Source organism: Stomoxys calcitrans, chromosome 1 (assembly GCF_963082655.1).
Source record: "Stomoxys calcitrans chromosome 1, idStoCalc2.1, whole genome shotgun sequence".
Taxonomy (NCBI): Eukaryota; Metazoa; Arthropoda; class Insecta; order Diptera; family Muscidae; genus Stomoxys; species Stomoxys calcitrans.
The window spans coordinates 194349336-194370681 of NC_081552.1; the positions used below are offsets into that span (position 1 = coordinate 194349336).

Sequence of the window (21346 nt, forward strand, 5' to 3'; positions counted from 1 at the left end):
CACATGGTTGTCCCCAGATCAAGATGCAAGGAACCAATTTGATCATGTTGTAATAGGTGGAAGGCAATCTTCCTGAATGTTAGATATACGCTCGATCCGAGAAGAGAAAATAGATTCGGATCATTCACTTGTGAAAGGTTCGCCCCCTTTGAGTGGCTAGAAAAATAAGATCTGCCAATGTATGAAAGCTAGGCGTTGAAAAGCTGCAAACTCAACAGATGGCAACAGCGACTGATGTAACTGCTTGATGAAAGCACTCCATGTGCCGATTATTTAACAGGGCAGTGGCAAACTATCCCCTACTCCATGGAAAATGTCGCGGAATCCGTTTTATGGGTATCAGAAGCTTCCCCCAAGAAACACATGACACGACCAAGAATTTCGAAATTCCACTGAAGCCAAGAAAGCGGCATACAGGGCAACCCTGATATCAGTAGAAGGAGAGGTATCAGCAGGGAGAGAGAAAACGTCTATTCCGCAGAGAAAAACATTTGAACAAAGAATCGAACATCAAACCTTTGGCTTTGGTGCAGACACATCTTCCTGCAGAGACAAAGAAGGAAATCTAGTAACTGACACAGAAAGTGTGCTTGGGCTATGGAAAAAACACTGATGGATTCTTACGATGGTGTAGAATGTGTACTATCTAGTCCGAATGAGGTCCACGTAGCAGGAGGTAAGAGTGGCAGTCTCTTACAGATTCGCTTAGACAATTTTAAGTCCATTGTGATAACACAGAAGTTACAGACCAAGGCGGAAAATGAACCTACGACGGCCGCACTGGCATTCCGACCACGCTCTCAACACGGCTAGCTGGCTGAAAAACAATAAGGCAGCAGGAACCGATGAGTTTCCGGCTGAAATGTTTAAGAACAGAGGCGACACGCTGATATGGCGAAACATTTGGGCTCTATCAGTGCGGCTTTAGACCTGGTAAATACACCATAGATCAGATATTTATATGGTGCTAAATACTGGATAAGACCGGAGAAGGACAAATCAACTCCATCCATCTTTTCGTTGATTACAAAGTAGCCTTCGACAGCCTGTTCAAAGGTACTTCAGTATGAGTTTGATATTCCTGCAATACTGATACGACTTTTAGTAAAAAAAGGAAACAACCTCTCCGTTCAATGTTCAATACCAAACGAGGTTTCAGACAAGGAGACAGTCTTTCGTGTAAAAATGTAAATTTTGCCCATGAACATTCCACTAAGGAACGGGGGCAAACTTCTCACATATCAATGAGTGCAGTTCGATTCAAATTTAAGCTCAATGATAAGGGGCCTGCTTTTTATAGTCGAGTCCGAACGGCGTGCCGCAGTGCGACACCTCTTTGGAGAGAAGTTTTACATGGCATAGTACCTCACAAATGTTGGCAGCATTAGGAGGAGAAAACCACCGCTGAAAATTTTTTTCTGATGGTCTCGCCAGGATTCGAACCCAGGCGTTCAGCGTCATAGGCGGACATGCTTACCTCTGCGCTACGGAGAATCGGTTTATATGGGAGCTATATCAGGTTATAGAACGATTTGGACCGTACCTGGCACAGTTATTAAAAGTCATAACGGAATATCAGGTGCAAAATTTCAGCCAAATCGAACCATAATTGCGGCTTGTAAGGGCTCAAAAAGTCAAATTGGGAAATCGGTTTATATGGGAGCTATATCAGTTTATACACCGATTTGGACCGTACTTGGCGCAGTTGTTGGGAGTCATAACAGAACACCACATGCAAAATTTCAGCCCAAAAATTGCGGCTTCCAGGGTTTTAAGAAATCCAATCGGGAGATCAGTTTTTATGGGAGCTATATCCAAATCTGAACCGATAGGGCCCATTTGCAACCTCCGACGACCTACATCGATTAGAAGTATCTGTGCAGGCGGACGGATAAGAATTAAACCAACTACAGGCTCAAGAAATAAACTCGGGAAACCGTAGCATTCAAAAAAGGTAGTAAACCACGATTAAAGGCACCTCTAAAGTTTTCGTAGTCCCTACCAGTGTTGCCACTCAAGAAAAGTATTTGTTTGTTGAAATCACTCTACAGCCTACAGTTCAAAGATGACCTCTAGGTTGATATAAAACCCTTTATACCGATTTTCCCATAAGAAATTTTGAGTTCATTAAGTCGTTTTTTTGCCCCGATTTCAACGACACTTATGTCGAGTTAGAATATAGTTAGCTCCCGATTTATTGTTTTAGCCGAGAAATGCGTTTTTGCCCATTTTCGCCGTTACAGTGAGTTGCATTGAACCCTCATCATATGAGTATGGACCTGATCTGACTACATTTGATACTTTTGCCACATAGCCCTGTTTTGCAATTGAATGCATTTAACGCACAAAAGCCGTTTTTCTTACCCAGAGTTAACGAAATTTGGAAAGAGATCTCTCAACACTCGTACAGTTACAGTCAATGTCAGAATTTAGAACCTTTTTCTCGAAATTTGAAGCAGTGAGTCCCCTTGCAACAGTATTTGGCCGTCGACATCTAAAGTTTTATTCTGGACCTACCAAACCTACCAATATTGAGGTCAGTCAACCTAGCAAGAGAATAGAAATCTACCAATGTTGGTAAGAACCTATCCCTCATATCGATTCTCTATTCGTTTTTTCCATTAATGAATGAAAAAGCTTGTATTCGCTTTGCCACCATACCCAAATGTTTACGTGTGGTGAATGAGTTAATTGAATGAGGTGAATTTCTATATATTTGAACTCACCTATCCATGCGTTGAATGTGCGGCATTTGTGCTGTGCTATCGTGAATGCGCACTTGGTCGGGCGTTATCTCCCCCAGAAACATGTTGCGTTGTGTGGGCATTGTTTGAAAGCTGCCATTGTCGTTTTCAAAGAACAACGGACTTAAGGGACGACACGAACCACTCAAAAGCTCATCGATGTTTTGATGGCGCGAAATGAAAAGTTTACCATTTGTAGCACGCAACTCGTTGTTGTTGTATTGTGCCGGCTGTGGTTGTGGTCTTTGTTGTGTTGAGGTGTGTGGTGGAGATGGCGTAGAGTAGTAGTGCTGTTGGTGTACTAATGGTGGTGATGTTGAGTTTTGTTGCTGCTGCTGTTGTTGTTGTTGTTGATTCAGGTGCTCTTGCTGATAGATGTGGCTGGCATTGTTTGCATTATTATTATTATTGTAGGCCAAGTGTGCGGGCTTTGTGTTGTTGGTTGGTGGTGCTGGTGGTGGTGTTGTAGCACCTAAAATTGGCATTAGATTTGTGGTGGCCACTGATGCTGTGCTCCCCATTGCCATAGTTTGTTGTTGAACTTTTGTCATTGGAATGTTGTCGTAGGGCGATGAGCAATACGGTTCTCTTCTTGTTGCTGCCGTTGCTGCGGCCACTACCTCCTCTTCATTCTGCACCGGACTGGCACATTGACCCAGCGGTGGTGGTCGTTCTGAATACTCAAAATTAAATGAATTACTCAGTTCGGTCTGTGAGTCAGCACGATTTGAGGGCATAAAGGATGTTTGTGGCTGATGATGATGGTGCGATTCTTCCTCCTCCTCCTCCTCCTCCTCCTCCTCAGGTTCCTCTTCATACTCGTGTGAGCGTTGGGAGGGTAGTTCAGGCCATTGTTTTTGGTTATCCGTAGCATGAATTTGTTGGCTTTGCCTATACACTTCCTGGGCTGCTTGCTCTTGCTGGTATTGCCGATTACGTTCCTCCAGCCAGCGTTCTTTCTGCTCCTCCAGCGATTGTTGTTGAGTGAAAACTCTTTTGACTGGACTTTCACTGCTTCTGGGTGACTCGAACCACATTGGCTGCTTGGCATGCTCGGCAGGAGGTGTGGATGAATGTTGCCGTTGATCAGGCCTTGAGCGATGGCGACCGTTGCTCCATTGATCCGAGTCGCGAGATCTGCTGCGAGTTTTGCCTCTTTCATTGGGCTCCGATTGCCACCAAGCCTCCTCCTCATGATCGGCATCGACTCGGGTTAAATTAAACAGCTTTTTGATGGGACTTTGGCTTTGGCGAGACGAAGGCGAACGGCTGTCCTTCCAACGTTCTGGTTCCCTGGACTTGCTGCGTTTCTCATCTTTGTCAGAACTTTCAGCCAACCACCAAGCCTTTTCTCCCGACTCAACACGAGGCATTTGAAAGCGCGTGTTTTGGGGGTTCGCAACTTGGGGTGGTGGAGGTGTTTGTTCGGTTGTTTGCTGTTGTTGTTGTTGCACAGGATCCTGAGATTTGCTACGTTTGCTTTCCTTGTCGGAGTTATCCACCTGCCACCAGGCTTTTTCGCCAGACTCTACCCGGGGAATGCTAAAGAGTTTCTTGCTGGGACCAGAGAGCCACCATTTTTTGTTGTGATCCGCAGAGGAACTGGCTGTGGATGAAGGTTCTGTGGTATCCTGTGGCCTTTGCGCTTCAAATGTTATGACTTGGTCATCTTCTTCGGCTGCTTCACCTTCCGGCTGGCTAATGTCTTGTTGATTTTCTGCCTCTTCTTCTTCCTCTTCTTGCTGCTGCCACCAAGGGATTTCCCCCGACTCCACACGGCATATTTTCAATTGTATGGTTTGGGTTTGCTTGGGTGGCGCAGTGGCTATGGCATATTCCTGTTCGGCTGATGTTTGCTCCTCCTGCTCTCCTTCGCCATTGTCATCGTTCCACCAATCAGTTTCGGGTGTAAGATGACTGCGTGGAAATTGACGCACTTCTCCATCGATTGTATCCTGGGCAGATTCCTCATAGTAACATCCCTCTTGGGCTTTGTAATCGAGTTCACTTAGGGCGATGTCTTTGCGATAGTTCGTTGTGGGATCGTTGGTGTTGACACCGTTTTCGTCAAACACATCTGTGGTTATATCGTTCTCCTCTTCCTCCACCTCCTCTGCTTCGTTGTCATCGTTGCGCAACCACCAGGCGGTTTCACCGGAATCCACATGTCTTACCTTGAAACGCATTTCATCTTTGAAACTGCAGTCCAAGGCTGACGAGGTGTCGATCTGTTGACTTGTATCCTGCCACCAGCTGGCCTCCTCGGAGTCAGTGCCTCCCGTAGAGGTGGTAACATTGGTGGTGGTCGTTGTCGCCGTCGTTGTGGCCAAGTATGGCGACACAGACTCTGTTCGCTGGTCAGTGGGCATTTCTGCGGAGTCGTTGTGGCTTCCGGAAGTTGTCGATGAAGCGTTCACGGATGCCGAACGCGACTTTGATTTCGTCTTTGACTTGGAGGCGGAAGTTTTGCTTGACTTCGAGGATGTTTTCGTTGTGGCACTACTCAAATGAGGTTCACTTGCTGTAGAACTTTTGGCAAAGTGAACCGGACTATTTGAATTACTGGCACTTGTGCTGCAGTTCGATGGTTTCGCTAGTTTCGATGTTTTCGTTTCGTTGGCTCGTGTTAGACTGATGCTCTTCTTCGATGATGATTTTGACGATGGCAAATCTAAATCAGTAGATGTTGATGTCGCCCCGCCACCCCCATCCGCGCCGCCCTCTGCACCGCCGCCAGCGCTGCTGCTGCCCCCACCTGAGGTCTCGGTGCTCTCTAGATATATCTGGTCATCGCTGTTGGTTACTTTCTGTTGGGTTACGAAAAAATTCGAGACAGACGATAATTTTTTCAAGCGCCGGAGGGGATCTTTGTCGGGTCGCAAAGAGTTCGATGAAGATTTTTTGAGGGCAGATGACTCAGATTTCTTGCTTGCTTTTACACTCTCAAGGGTTGTTGTGGTGCTGGGAGTAGCAGTCACTGGGGTGGTGCTGGGGGCCACCACCACCACTTTCGGTTGTGGCAATTGTCTTTTGGCAGCATTCGAACTTTGGTTATCAGAATCGTTGTTACCACCACCACCACCACCACCACCACCACTACTACTGCTGCTGAGACTAATGGAGCAACTGGTGCTGGAAACTGAATTTGCCACTTCCTTTGCCATCTTTTTCTTGGCCACCTTCTTGTGAGTCTTTTTTATTTCCCCTGAACTATCATTGCCACTGGAGGAGGATGTTACCGGGGCCACCATGATTTTGGTGGAGCGCGCCGCCAAGGGCGATGCTATCATGGGTGTTCGCTGTTTCAAATTTGTGCCACTATTTTGCCTGCTGAGGGGCGAGGGTGGGGTTCTGCTGCCCAAAGGCTTGCCAAGGCATCTTTGGCGCAATTTACTCTCGTTGAGATTTCTACTTCTCAGCGAGCGACTGGAAGCATTGCTCACCTCCGATCCTGCACTGGGTGATCTCTCCAAGCGTTGTATGGCCTGCAAGGCTCCATTTAATGCCTCTATGGTATTGAAGTCCGAGTCATTGCCTGTGCTGGGCGTTCTGGACTTTCTCGCTGTGCGCTCAGTGGGTCCCACATTGAGGGAGGATTTGCGAAAATCTTTATTTGGTATTTTGCTGCCGCCCAGGCAAAGGCTGCTCGCATTGGGTGAGCTCAATTTCAGAGGGGATTCTCCCTTGGGACCCATGGGTGGTTTATTGGGACTTAGGCTTTCCATTGACGATTGACGAGACTTTAATCTTCCCGCCCTGGGAGGGGAAAGCTTGGACTTTGGCAAAGGTGATTTGGGACTGCGCACCGGGCTACCACTGGAAGTGGTGGAATCTTCGCGCCTGCTATCCTCATTGGTGGACAAAGAGGAGGATTTCGAGGGTGTTGAGGATAAGGGGCTACTGCTGTAACGCAGATTCGAAGGTGAATAACGATCACTACGGGGACTCAAGGGCGAAAGGCGACTATTGTAGGCGTATTTGGTATACTTGCTGGCATCATCTACTCGCTCGGACTGCATTTCCTTTTCCAACATCTTCCTCTTCTTGGTGGAGCGCAGTATGGTCTTCTCCACTGTGCCAGCAATGTCAGCAGCATTTTTGGTTTGCATATTCATTGCCCGGTTACCTGGGGGATTGGGCGAAGTTCCTCGATTGCAAACGCTTACGGCTAGGAATAGTTCAGCTGGCTCCTCTAGTTCATCATCCTCAGAGGTATCAGACTCATCCTCCTCGGTGGTATCAGATTCCTCTAGCTGATTTTCCTCCTCATGAATGACAATGGCAGGCAGTTGCGGTGTTGGTGGTGTTTCATTTGGCTTTGCAATCTCCTTTTCCTTTTCACTAGGCTGAAACATCTTTGGTTTACTTAAGCAGCGAGCCGGCTGCTGGTGGTCACTTGAAGTTCTTTCCGATGAAGATTTCTCCGATATCGATGTGGAAGAGGGTGTGCGCCTAACACTGGGTTGAGCTTTTCTTGTGCTGCTTGGACTGCTGGGATTATAGGCCGGAGTCCTATCGCCCTTAGGAGTGGGAGACTGACTGTGCTTGGTGCTGGAGGAGCTATAGGCTGAAGATTTCTCTGTTAGGGAAGTCGAAGAAGGTGTACGTCTAGCACTTGCCGAGCCATAAGCAGAGGATTTATCAGCCAACGACGAAGAGGAGGGAGTTCGCTTTGTGCTGCTATTGCCATAGCTCGTTGTCTTGTCAGCCAGTGAGGTGGAGGAAGGTGTTCGTTTTGAGGCTGCCATACCATAGGAGGTGGAAGACTTTTCCGCCAAGGAAGTGCAAGAAGGAGTTCTGGTGGCACTCGAACCAACACCACCCCCAACACCACCGCCACCATACAGTGAAGACTTTTCCCCCAATGAACTGGAGGAGGGTGTGCGTGCCGCACCATAACGTGCATTATAGGGAGATGATGGCGTCGTCGCAGCTGCCTTGGGCATATTCATGCGATAAGAATTTCCACTGCCATAATTGCCCAATTTGTATTTGCTGTCCAAACCGGGACTAGGATCCCGCGAAGCAGCCCTTATTGATCTCATCACCGGGCTGGGATCACGCGAACGTATGCGATTCGTATGTTCCAAAGCAGCTGGACTGGGTTCTCTTGAGTATTTACCCAAACTACTGCATGTTGAGCCATAACGCTTTAGTTGACTGCTGGGTTTCATGCTGTACAAATCACCCAGACCACTTCCGGTGGTGCTGTCAGCTTTCGATAGTGTGTTGGATGAGGAGGAGCAGGTGGTTGAGATGGGTGTATAACGGCTAACATAGGTAGGGGCAGGTGCCACAGGTGTTTCGCGTTTCACACGATAGGTACCACCCGAAAAGGAGGGTCGGTAGGCGGTGGGGGAGGAGTAGGCGGTGGATGGGTAGCGTGATGTGGAGCTACTGATCTCATCACGTGGGGAATACTGCAAAATGCAAAAAAAGCAATTAAAAAAAAATTAAATTTAGCAAAAATTTACAACTTACCGAACTGGTTGAGGATCCTGATTTATAGGTAGAAGAGGGCAGAGACGATTTATATGATGTCTGAAAATATATATAAAAAACAAAAACAATTGAAAAACATTTTGATGTAATATTCACAATAGAGGTTATTGATGTAGGACAGTTTGCCAGGGTGGGCAGCCACCATTTAGGCTGATGGGTCGCGCGTCGAATACACATTCCAAGGACTTGCGAATCCCTAGCACAAGTACCGCTTGGTGACTATTGCTAATACACAGATGGCTCAAAACTATAGGACGATAAAAGAGTCTGGGTGTGGGGGATTGGGTCTTCTATAGCCTGCCGGACCAGAAAACATCCTTGCAGTCGAATAAACGATTAATCGCCGTATGCGTGAACTCCTAAAGGGCAAACACCACACGTGCAACAGTGAACATACTCACGGATTGTCATATGGTTAAAAGGGTAAGAAATTCGGTAGGCGGGGACCACTCACACTAAATGTAACGGGATCCACATCATTTGGGTGTGGGCGATAAGGGAGAATGAAAGGATGGCCCGTCTGACGGCAAATACCAGCGAGTTAAGGACTAACTAAATTTCCCATGAACATTCCATTCAGGGGCCTCCTTTTTATTACCGAGTCCAAACGGCGTGCCGCATAGCGACACCTCTTCGTTGAGAAGTTTTAAAATGGCAGGATATCTCACAAATGTAGCCAGCATTAGTAAGGGGATTACCACTGCTGAAACCTATTTCTGATGTTCACGCCGGGATTTGAACCCTGGCGTTCGGCGTCAAAGGCGAACATGCTAACCTCTGCGCCACGGTGGCCTCCCGATATCGAGTTAAGGACATTGAGGACAAATTCAGTTGCTGTTGTTGTTGTAGCCACTGATATATGGAGGAAGCGATCTTCGTCAAGCTCCATAGGTGAGCAAGCTCGTTCCGATCCTTAGCACCGATCTCCGCCGGATGTGCTAAGTAACTCGCCTTGTCATATCGAGTATCACAGGCACCCAGCATTTAAGCAAGAGCCGGTGCGGCCCAGACTCTCCACTCGATATCGCTGATTGTCCACGAGTGCAACTGAAGTTACTTCGTATACGAAGCATCCCACTATCCGCAACCAGTGGACGCGACCCCGGTAGCTCTCAGCTGGGCTTCTCGCTATTTGGAAGTACAATACGAATCTGACTCCCAAATTTGGGCCAAGTGTCTGCAAGGCTTCTCCACAACCAATCCGCCAACAAGCGGCCTGGTAAATCGATTGAAACATCAAGGGACTCAAATAGAAGCAACTTTGGATAAGAGAATGAATTCCAACCCACATTTGGTGTCAAGGGTCCACCTCACCAAGTGTCAAGGGTCCACCTCACTTTATAGTTATAAGTTTTAAATGGAATATAAGCGAGTGCGAAGCTGATACCACAGTTTGAGGTTTAGAATTCTGTCCCATTCCAAAGTTCCTCAAGCGGGCATTTTGTTATGTATTGGGGAGTAGACTGAAAATTCGACTTCTGTATGGTAAAGTCTGGGCCGACTCACGTCCAAGACTATCCGAGCGGTCATATATACCAGAGAGGATAATGAAACTCAAATTCCATTATAGATAAACCAATATTTGCTACGTTTGTAGAGCGCCCTAGGTTGGGTAAGGTCAGATTTAAGAGGCAGTCTACCATCAGACTCACTAAGACGTTGTCGTTCATAGTGATACCACAGAAACAGAAAAATGCAGATGCCTTCTTGTTTCTACCGTTGAACCATCCAGATCGCTTTAAAAAGTTCAACAACTTTTAAACGTTCACATCCCCTAAATTAGACAGGTTCTCAAAGAAATGAAAACCTAAAGTGGAACTCTTACTGACTGCTAGTGCGGGACACCCACACACAGAAGGTGTTCTATAGTCCCTTCTTCTTCTTCGATGACCTCACAGCTTCTGTAAAAGTCATAACTGGCAACCTTTAGTCTGTCAGCATGTTTTCCGATTAGACAGTGACTTAATGACTGAGACGTCTGTTCTAGCCAGCGATAGCAGAGCGGTAGACCTCTTCAAGTCTAGATTAGGCCACATAGCTTTGGAATGCTCACAGCCCCTTCTTTGTGACCATCTATCATTCGTCGTCCATTCCAGTTTCACTAAAGGTAGTTCCTAGTCTCTCAAGCTCGTCCTCTTTACAATTACCTGGGATATCTCTGTGGCCCCGCACCAAGACCAGGTGAATTTTGAACTGTTCAGTCATCTTGTTAAGAGATCCGCGACAGTCGAGGGCGGTTTTTGTGTTCAGAAATACGTTCTCCAGGGATTCAATGGCTGCCTGGCTGTATGAGAAGATATTTTGGCCAATCGTCGTAATGACATTATATCTTAGTCATTCCAGCACTTCCTTAAATGCAAGGATCTCTGCTTGATACACACTGCAGTGGTCGGGTTACCTATTCGATATGACCAGTTCTAGATCCCAAAGTCCACCTGCTGGTCTAGTTTGGAACCATCCGTATAGAAGTCTATGTAACTTCCTTTGGATCCGGTTTACTATTGAACAGTAGGTGGACTTTTGAAGCGCCGTCCATCAGACCACAACACCATACAGCATTATAAGTCTGACAACTTCAGTATACGCGCAGTGCATGACATGCGGTTTAAACCCCCCAACTTTGCCAATGGCTCTCTTGCAGGTGTGTGGGGAGTTGCCTTTCTTGTCCTTTCCAAAATGTTGGAAACCTTTTATGTATGACCACTCCCAGTTCTTTAAAGTTCAGCCCAAAGCCAACCTGGTTGTCTAGTTTGACACCATCCGTATAGAAGTCCATGTTACTTCAATTACCAGGGATATTGTATTGGGTTGCCCAAAAAGTAAAAAAGCGGCAGGGTGTAATTTACATAGGACATTGTCTCAAGGATAACACAGTGTCCGTTGCCTCCACATGACGAAAGTCAAAGCTCCCTTAGACTCACGGTAGTGGTCGCAGCAATTTGCCTAGCCACAAAGAAAGGCAACTCTTGCCTTATACACCTGCAAGAGAGCCATTGTCAAAAGTTGGGCGGTTTAAACATGTCATGCATTGGGTATATACTGCAGTTGTCAGACCTATAATGCTATATGGTGTTGTGGTCTGGTGGACGGCGCTTCAAAAGTCCACCTACTGTTCAATATTCAAATCCAAAGGATGGCTTGTTTGTGCATTACAGCCGCACTGAGGACGACCCCCCCTGATGCACTGAATTTAATGCTACATTGTCTCAAGGATAACACAGTGTCCGTTGCCTCCACATGACGAAAGGCAAAGCTCCCTTAGACTCACGGTAGTGGTCGCAGCAATTTGTCTAGCCACAAAGAAAGGCAACTCTTGCCTTATACACCTGCAAGAGAGCCATTGTCAAAAGTTGGGCGGTTTAAACTGCGTGTCATGCATTGGGTATATACTGCAGTTGTCAGACCTATAATGCTATATGGTGTTGTGGTCTGGTGGACGGCGCTTCAAAAGTCCACCTACTGTTCAATATTCAAATCCAAAGGATGGCTTGTTTGTGCATTACAGCCGTACTGAGGACGACCCTCCCTGTTGCACTGAATTTAATGCTCCCTGATGCACTGAATTTAATGCTCCCTGATGCACTGAATTAAATGCATTAGATGTAGCATTAAATTCAGTGCATCAGGGAGGGTCGTCCTCAGTGCGGCTGTAATGCACAAACAAGCCATCCTTTGGATTTGAATATTGAACAGTAGGTGGACTTTTGAAGCGCCGTCCACCAGACCACAACACCATATAGCATTATAGGTCTGACAACTGCAGTATATACCCAATGCATGACACGCAGTTTAAACCGCCCAACTTTTGACAATGGCTCTCTTGCAGGTGTATAAGGCAAGAGTTGCCTTTCTTACTCTTCCCAAAATGTTGGATTTGAAGTTCACTTTCCTTTCCAGCAAAACACCCAGGTATTTGCGCCTTCTGTAAATGGGACATTTTCTCCTCCCAAGGAGACACACGCCACTGCAGGTAAATTGTATCTCCTGTTGAAAAGAACTACTTGTGTCTTCCACGATTTTACGCCTAGACCACTTTCGGTAGCCAACATCACTGTTGCGCGTAGAGCTTCCTAAAGTATATCTGTTAGAGTGCTGGGAAAATTTCTCCGTACCGCAATAGCCACGTCATCAGCATACGCGACCACTTTTACAACCACTTTTTTCTCCAGGGACAATACTATATTGTTAATGGCTAAATTCCAAAGTAGAGGAGACAGTACACCTCCTTGAGGTGCTGTCAAGGTGAGGTGAGGTCAAGGGATCTTTACCCTAAGATATGTTTCTCTCAACCTCTCAAAACTCTTCAGCATAAACGATGACAGACTAATAGGACGAAAATCTTTCGCCTTCGTGTGGTAGAGTTTTCCTGCTTTCGGAATGAAAATGACCATCGTGTCCCTTCATCCCCCAGGTATATATGACATGCTAATACAATCAGAGTATATCTCCCTAAACCAAGGAACCAGTCCATCAGACACAGCTTGTAATTCAACCGGTGATACATCTTCAGTGCCAGGCTACTTTAAAGAGTCGAAACTTTTTAGCGCCCAAAGGATTTTCGGCTCATACACATTTTCCCCAATAACCTCCGACGAATGCATACCAGTGACAACCTCTGCTGGCGCCACGTTGCCCGTTGGAGAATTTTCAAAGAAATGTGTATCAACGAGTAGTTCTAGTGTTTCCTCATTAGACATTGTCCATACATTATCTGACTTTTGAATATACCCCACCGCAATAGGTCTCGAGGACAGAATCTTCCTTAGCCTAGAGGCTTCAGTTGTATTCTCCACGGAGCTACAGAATTATATGCAGAACTCTCGCCCTTGTATATTCTTAGCTCAGCCTTATAGACGTCCCAATTGTGTGGTGTCCTTGTGGTTTTCGCTCTACTGAAAAGTTTTCTGCAGTCCTTCCTCAACCTGCTGTGGGTTCGACCATGGCGGTCGCTGTGTGCCCATTGGCTTGGAACAAGGGCATGCTGACATAAGCGACTAATTGAGGGGTTTCGTGATCCGTGAGACCAATATTTCTATGTCCTCTGCAGTTTGCACTTAATTCTCAGGCATAATGTGTGTCGAAATGTATCCCTATCCGCTTCTTCTGTTTAGCCGAGGAACCACTTCTGCAGTATTTTCCCCAAAGCTGGAACTTATGTGAAGAGAATCAGTGAAATATCGACACTTCCCAGTCGCATATCCTTCCGCTGATTTTATCTGATGGAAGCCACCGTATCGCAGAGATTAGCATGTCCGCCTATGAGTCTGGATTCGAATCCTGTCGAAAACATCAGAAAATTTTTTTAGCGGTGGTTATCCCCTCCTAATTCTGGCGAGAACTGATCTGAACCATGTTTGGGTCGGATGTCGGGAGGCGTGGAACAACTTACCATTTCAAATTTCAGCTAAATCGAATAATAAATGCGCCTGTTACAGGTTTAAGACCCTAAACCGGCATATCAGTCTATATGACAGCTATATGTAAATATGGTCCGATATGGGCCGTATTCGGTTTCAGTATTGGGGCTCCTAGTACAACTTCCCGTTCAAATTTCAGCGAAATCTGACAAAAACTGAGGCTTTTACGGGCTTAAGACCCTAAATCGCCAGATCGGTCCATATGGGAGCTATATCCAAATATACTCCGATTTGGCCCACTCAAGAACCTGCGTATAGAAAAAATACGAGTCTGTGCAAAATTTCAGCTCAATATCTCAACTTTTAAAGAATGTAGCGTGATTACAACTGACGGACCGACGGATGGACAGATGGACGGACGTCGTTTGATCGTCTTAGAATTTTACGACGATCAGAAATTTATGGATAACATAAAAGCTTTAATAAATTAAACTAAATTTGTATAATTCTGGCTGTATCTTAATATCCGAGAAACGGGATTTATAATATTTTAGTACGTTTCGTAGTTTGGTTTGTTTGTTTGTTCCGTATAGACTTAAAAACGGCTGAACCTATTACCTTGAAATTTTCACAGATTTTGTAGGTTGGTCTGGAGGAAATCGTGGGCTATATAAATTCTTGATATCGGAAGGGGGGCGGACCCTCCCCTTACCCCAAAAGTACTACCCAAAAATAAAAGTGGACTGATCGGGACAATATGGATATCAAATATAGGGTATTCAGAAGCAAAGTACGAATTTACATTAAAAATTGGGTCAAAGCAGCTGGGGGGCCGCCCCAACCCCAAGGACCCCTAAAATGAGGTTTTTCGACGATCATGGGACTATCAATATGGGACTCAAATGAAAGGTTTTCGCGAATAGATTGCGAATATGGTAAGGAATGAGAAATAGGCTTTATAATTTGTTGATTTCAGAAGGGGGGCGGACCCTCCCCCTTACCCCAAAAGTACTACCCAAAAATAAAAGTGGACCGATCGGGACAATATGGGTATTAAATGAAAGGTATTCAGGAGTAGAGTACAATTTACATTAAAAATTGGGTCAAAGCAACTGGGGGGCCGCTCCAACCCTAAAACCCATTAAAACAAGGTTTTTAGACGATCATGACAATATGGGACTCAAATGAAAGATATTCGGGCGTAGATTGCGAATATGGTAAGGAATGAGAAATAGGCTTTATAATTTGTTGATTTCAGAAGGGGGGCGGACCCTCCCCCTTACCCCAAAAGTACTACCCAAAAATAAAAGTGGACCGATCGGGACAATATGGATATTAAATGAAAAGTATTCAGGAGTAGAGTACAATTTACATTAAAAATTGGCTCAAAGCAACTGGGGGGCCGCTCCAACCCTAAAACCCCCTAAAACAAGGTTTTTAGACGATCATGACAATATGGGATTAAAATGAAAGGTATTCGGGAGTAGATGGCGAATATGGTAGGGAAGGAGAAATATGCTTTATAATTTGTTGATTTCAGAAGGGGCGGACACTCCCCCGTTACCCAAAAACACCACCCAAAATCAAGAGTGGACTGATCGGGACAATATGGGTATCAAATGAAAGATATTGGAAAATAGAATACGAATATAGTACTAAAATTTCGGTCTAAATACCCATCGGGCCGCCGCAACCCCAAAATTCCCGCAAAACAGACATATTGAACGTTCATGCCAATATGAGCCTCAAATGAAAGATAATCGGCAGTAGATTATGAATTTGGTAAACAAAATCAGAACGAAGTATAGGGGGTCACCCTTCCCCCAAAAACGCCTTAAATGTGCATATGACCCATCATGATTATATGGGACTCGGTTTTTTTTAGTTTGTTCCGTAGAATCAAAAACGGCTTGACCGATTTTCTTAAAATTTGAACAGACTGTGTAAGTTTGTATGGAAAGAAACATAGGCTATATAATTTTTAGATATCGGATGGGGGCGCTCCCCCTTACCCCAACAAAGCCATCGAAAACCCAAAAGTAGACCGAGAGGCACAATATGGGTATCAAATGAAAGGTATTGGAGACTAGAAAACGAAAATCGTATTAAAATTGGGATACAAGTACCCAGCGGGCCGACCCAATCCAAAAACTCCTCTAAACAGATATACTCGACGTTCATGTCAATATGGGACTCAAATGAAAAGTATTCGAAAGTAAATTACAAATATGGCATAAAAAGTTAGGTCCAAGTAATGGGAGGTCGCCCCACCCCCAAGTACCCCCAAATGGGCATATTAGCCGACCATGTCTATATGGGACTCAAACGAAAGGTATTTGGGAGTTGATTGTGAATGTGACATTAAAATATGTGTTCAAGTCTAGGTGGCGCTTTTCTTTCCAAACATAAGTTAAATAGGTTCATTGACGCATTATGACAATATGGGACTCAAATGAAAGGTATTTGAGAGTAGAAAACGAATTTGATATCCAATTTTGGATTGCCATAATCGGAACTTCATTTCCGATTATTGCAATATGGAGCTCAAATCAACGGTATTTGGGAGTAAAGAACGAATTTGATATCTATTTTCAGGGCAAAGTGCCGGTGGCCGCCCAGCCCCAAAACACCCTCCAAACATTTAATTTTTACTGACCATGACAATATGGGGCTCACATTAAATGGATTTGGGAGTGCAGCACGAATTTGATAACCATATTAGAGTCGAAATGTCTAAGTGCCATCCCTCCCCTAAAAAGCACTTCTCATTACCCTAATTTTTAAAAACCACCAGTTCTCGGAGATTGGGGGCCGTCCAAAACCCCCGTGAAGAGGGTATATAGACCAATCACGACCATATAGAGTTCAAACGAAAGGTGCTTGAAAGAAAAAAAAAACCAATTTGATATCCAATTGAAGAGCCATGTATTTGGGGAACTACCCCACCCGAAAACACCGCCCTGTTATATAAAAACAATTTCATGTTTAAATTGATTGATTTTCGGGAAATTGATACTCATTTTCGGGACAAAGACCCTGGGGTCCACCCCAACCTCAAACAGAATTTATTTACTGATCATGCCATTATGGGGCTCATGTAAAATGTATAGGAAAATAGAGCACGAAGCGTATATTTACATAAAGGGCCAAGTGTCTCTCTAAACCGTAAATATTTACCAATACGATAATATAGGACTCAAAAGAAAGGTTTTTGGGAGTGGAGTTAAAATTTTCCCAGGAATCGAGAAGGGGCACACTTCCCACACATCAATGAAAGCTTTCCGATTCAAGTTTAAAGTCAATAATAAGGGACTTTTTTATAGCCGAGTCCGAATGGCGTGACGCAGTGCGACATCTCTTGGGGGAGAATTTTCTAATGTCGCTAGCATAAAGAGGGGATCAACACCGCTTTAAACTTTGTGTGGTATTATCGCCAGGATTTGAACGCAGGCATTCAGCGCTATAGGCAGACCTAGGCTACAGTGGCACGAACTCGATATACACATTCAGGGCAAGTGTCCCAACCCTAAAAAGATATTAGAGAGTTAAAGAAGGCGCAGCGGAGCGGGCCCTAAATATCAAGAGCTATATCAAGTTGTAGTCTGATTAGGACCATAAATGAATTGAATACTAAACATTGTAGAAGTCATTGTGAAATATTTCAGTCCATTCGGATAAGAATTGCGCCCTCTAGAGGCTCAAGAAGCAAAATCGGAAGATCGGTTTATATGGGAGCTGTATCAAGCTATAAATCGATTCAGACCATATTTCTCATGTGTGTTGAAGGTCGTGGGAGAAGCCGTTGTACAAAATTTCAGCCAAATCGGATGAGAATTGCGCCCTCTAGCGGCTGAAGAACTCCCAAAAAGCCTTACACTACCGAGCAGATAAAGAAAATGGAGAAATTTGGGAACCACAACTTTGAGACAGTCAGTAACGTTATCTACCTCGGCACCGCCGAATGACACCGAAACAAATGACACCAGTTTTGAGATTAAGCGAAGACTAATACTGGCAAACAGATGCTACTTTGGACTAAGTAAGCAGTTTAGCAACAAGGCCACCTCTCAACAGACAAAGATTAAACTATACAAGACTTTTGATACTACCCGTGCTGTTATATGGTTCTGAAGCATGGGTACTTGTGAAAGCAGATGAGGCAGTGCTTGGAGTATTTCAGAGAAAGATTCTTTGTAAAATATGTATGGACCAGTTTGCGTTAATGAACACTATGGGCGACGTATAAACCACCAGCTGTATGACGACGATAGCATAGTTACACGCATCAAAATACAATGGCTGCGTTGGCTAGGTCATGTTGTCAGAATGGATGAAGAAGCTCCAGCAAAGAAGTCTTTTAAAGGCAAACACGGTGGTACACGCAAACCGAGAAGACCAAAAGCCCGATGGAAAGATCAAGCGGTGGGTGGGACACCTCGAAACTTGGGGTCAGAGATTTTAGATTGAGCGCAGAAGATCGAGGCGCTTGGAACTCTATTCTACATTCGGCTAGTGGAACAAATTCTGTCATAGCCAATTAAAGTAAAGTAAAGTGGCTCAAGAAGTGAAGATCGAAGATCGGTTTATATGGCACCTATACCAGGTTAAGTATCGTACTTAGCACAGTGGTTGGAAGTGACACCAAAACACTAGGCGCAAAATAACTTGCAAATCGCATAAGAATTGTGCCCTCCAAAAACTGAAGAAAACCCAAGATCGGTTTATATGGCAGCTATATCAGGTTATGAACCGATTTAAATCATACTTAGCATAGTTGTTACCAAAACACTATGTGCAAAATTTCAATCAAATCGGAAGAGAATTGCACCCTCTAGAGGCTCAAGAAGTCAAGACCCAAGATCGGTTTATATGGCAGCTATATCAAAACATGAACCGATTTGGCCCATTTACGATCCCGCTCATAAAAAGTATTTGTGCAAAATTTCAAGCGCTTAGCTTTACCCCTTCGAAAGTTAGCGTGCTTTTGACAGACAGACGGATGGATGGACATGGCTAAATCGACTAAAATATCATGACGATCAAGAACATATATACTTTATAGGGTCCGAAATGGATATTTCGATGTGTTGCAAACGAAATGACGAAATTAATATACCTCCCTCCTTCGGTGGCGGGTATAAAAAACTAGTTGCGCACAGACTTTGTTGTTATTAACAAGAAGCTCGATTTTGATTCTTGACCTATGGTTTCTTTGGCATAAATTCCATTTATATTAAAGTACCAGCCATAGGACCATGCCATTGTAAAGGGTGATTTTTTTGAGGTTAGGATTTTCATGCATTAGTATTTGACAGATCACGTGGGATTTCAGACATGGTGTCAAAGAGAAAGATGCTCAGTATGCTTTGACATTTCATCATGAATAGACTTACTAACGAGCAACGCTTGCAAATCATTGAATTTTATTACCAAAATCCGTGTTCGGTTCGAAATGTGTTCATTCACCGTAACGTTGCGTCCAACAGCATCTTTGAAAAAATACGGTCCAATGATTCCACCAGCGTACAAACCACACCAAACAGTGCATTTTTCGGGATGCATGGGCAGTTCTTGAACGGCTTCTGGTTGCTCTTCACTCCAAATGCGGCAATTTTGCTTATTTACGTAGCCATTCAACCAGAAATGAGCCTCATCGCTGAACAAAATTTGTCAAAATTTGAACACATTTCGAACCGAACACTGATTTTGGTAATAAAATTCAATGATTTGCAAGCGTTGCTCGTTAGTAAGTCTATTCATGATGAAATGTCAAGGCATACTGAGCATCTTTCTCTTTGACACCATGTCTGAAATCCCACGTGATCTGTCAAATACTAATGCATGAAAATCCTAACCTCAAAAAAATCACCCTTCATAATCTATGACCCACCTATTCAAAACTTTCGGCAAATCGGCGAAAAGTAAGACCGGATGATCGTTCGTAATTTCGTAATGAGGACTATAACCATCTTTGCAAGTTTCGTTTTCCTTATTTTTCCTCAGCATCCCGAAACAATGGAAACACACACACACCGTGTGCCATCAAACCAAAGAACTCTACAATGGGCTTCATATTGCTCTCTGTTATCCATTGTCACTTAAAAATAGTTTCGTTTTAACGCATTGCATTTCGCAACAGCCGCTATTTGGCTGGCATGCCGCCGTCTATTCGCGTCTATTCCATACTAGATGCTGAAAAGTGGACGCCGCCGTCAAACGTTCAAATATACAAGGTCCATATGCCATGTGCAAATGGTTGTGAGCAAGGAGTAAGTGCGTATTCCCGCGCATTGCTTTGCCTCGTTCATTGGTTGATGTCTTTCTGTAAAAATTTTGTATCAATCACATCCGATTTTATTTGTTTCTTTTTTCTTTATTATTGCCACATATCGTACATTTCACTGTCGAGCCAATTACACCCATGATATGTGCACTTAGTTTACATCCGAGTAGGTAATGGGGGGAGGGACAGGGATGTAGACGCATTCTATCATGACTGAAAGATTCAACAACCTTTTGTCACTTTACCGATGGGGTAACGTGCCACACAAACTTTGTTTTTTTCTCGTTTGCCGGCGTTGCAAGTGTGTATTTAGTGTAGTGTATAAGTGTGACGTGCCCATTGCAATAAATACTTAAACTGATTGATTTGCTCCCAGTGGTTAGTGGTCTAAAGAGGGGGGAAAGTATGCCATTGAAGATGGATGCCTATACATATACACAAGAGAATCAATACATAATTTGAGATTATCCCGGGAAAATTCACTTTAGATACTTCATACCCTCAAACATAGAATCAAGGGTATATTATCAAAGGTATTTCATTTATAACATCTCCAAATATTGACCGAAATCCCTGTAATATTCTATCCCCTGTATAGTATTCTTAGTTAGCAAGAAATTCTATAACTATTTAGCGTGGTCAGTTGTATTTCTGTTGAAAGCGCGTTAAATTTCGAATGAGTACAGTTTGCTGTTCGAAATGTTGATGACATCTTAATTAAGATCAAATCAATCCACCATAGGATGGGGGTATACTTATTTCGTCATTCTGTTTGTAACTCCTCGAATGATTCGTCTAAGAACCCTTGTTTGTCGGCTGAACCGATTACCTTGTAATTTTCAGATTGTGTAGGTTGGTTTGGAGGAACACATAGGCTATATAATTTTTTGATATCGGAAGGGGGGCGGACCCTCCCCCCTACTCCAAAAGTACTACCCAAAAATAAAAGTGGACCGATCGGGACAATAGTAGAATACGAATTTCATATTCAAAATTGGATCCAAGTATCTGGACGGCCGCCCCAACCCCAAAACCCCCTTAAATAGTGTTTTTGGACGATCATGACAATATGGGATTAAAATGAAACGTATTCGGGAGTAGTTTGCGAATATGGTCAGGAAGCGGAAATAGGCTTCATAATTTGTCGATTTCGGAAGGGGGCGGACCCTGTTTCCCAAAAACACCACCCAAAATCAAAAGTGGACCGATCGGGACAATATGGGTATCACATGAAAGGCAGACCCTATTACCCAAAAACACCACCCAAAATCAAAAGTGGACCGATCGGGACAATATGGGTATCAAATGAAAGGTATTGCAAAATAGAATACGAATATAGTATTAAAATTTGGGTCTAAATACCCATCGGGCCGCCGCAACCCCAAAATTCACCCAAAAAGACATATTGGACGTTCATGCCAATATGGGCCTCAAATGAAAGATAATCGGCAGTAGATTAC

The 21346-nt window shown here is 44.3% G+C and overlaps 1 protein-coding gene across 5 annotated transcripts in view; it reads right to left on the reverse strand.

The window, feature by feature from the left end:
- LOC106092475 (FH1/FH2 domain-containing protein 3) overlaps positions 1 to 21346 on the reverse strand; it is a 419829-nt gene that overhangs the window by 356884 nt on the left and 41599 nt on the right. For all 5 annotated transcript variants that reach the window (XM_059364068.1, XM_059364063.1, XM_059364048.1 and 2 more), the window contains exons 2-3: positions 8226 to 8285; positions 2727 to 8164 (exon numbers count right to left, since the gene is read on the reverse strand). In XM_059364068.1, the coding sequence (XP_059220051.1) occupies positions 2727 to 8164; positions 8226 to 8285 (5498 nt within the window). The remainder of the gene's footprint in view (positions 1 to 2726; positions 8165 to 8225; positions 8286 to 21346) is intronic.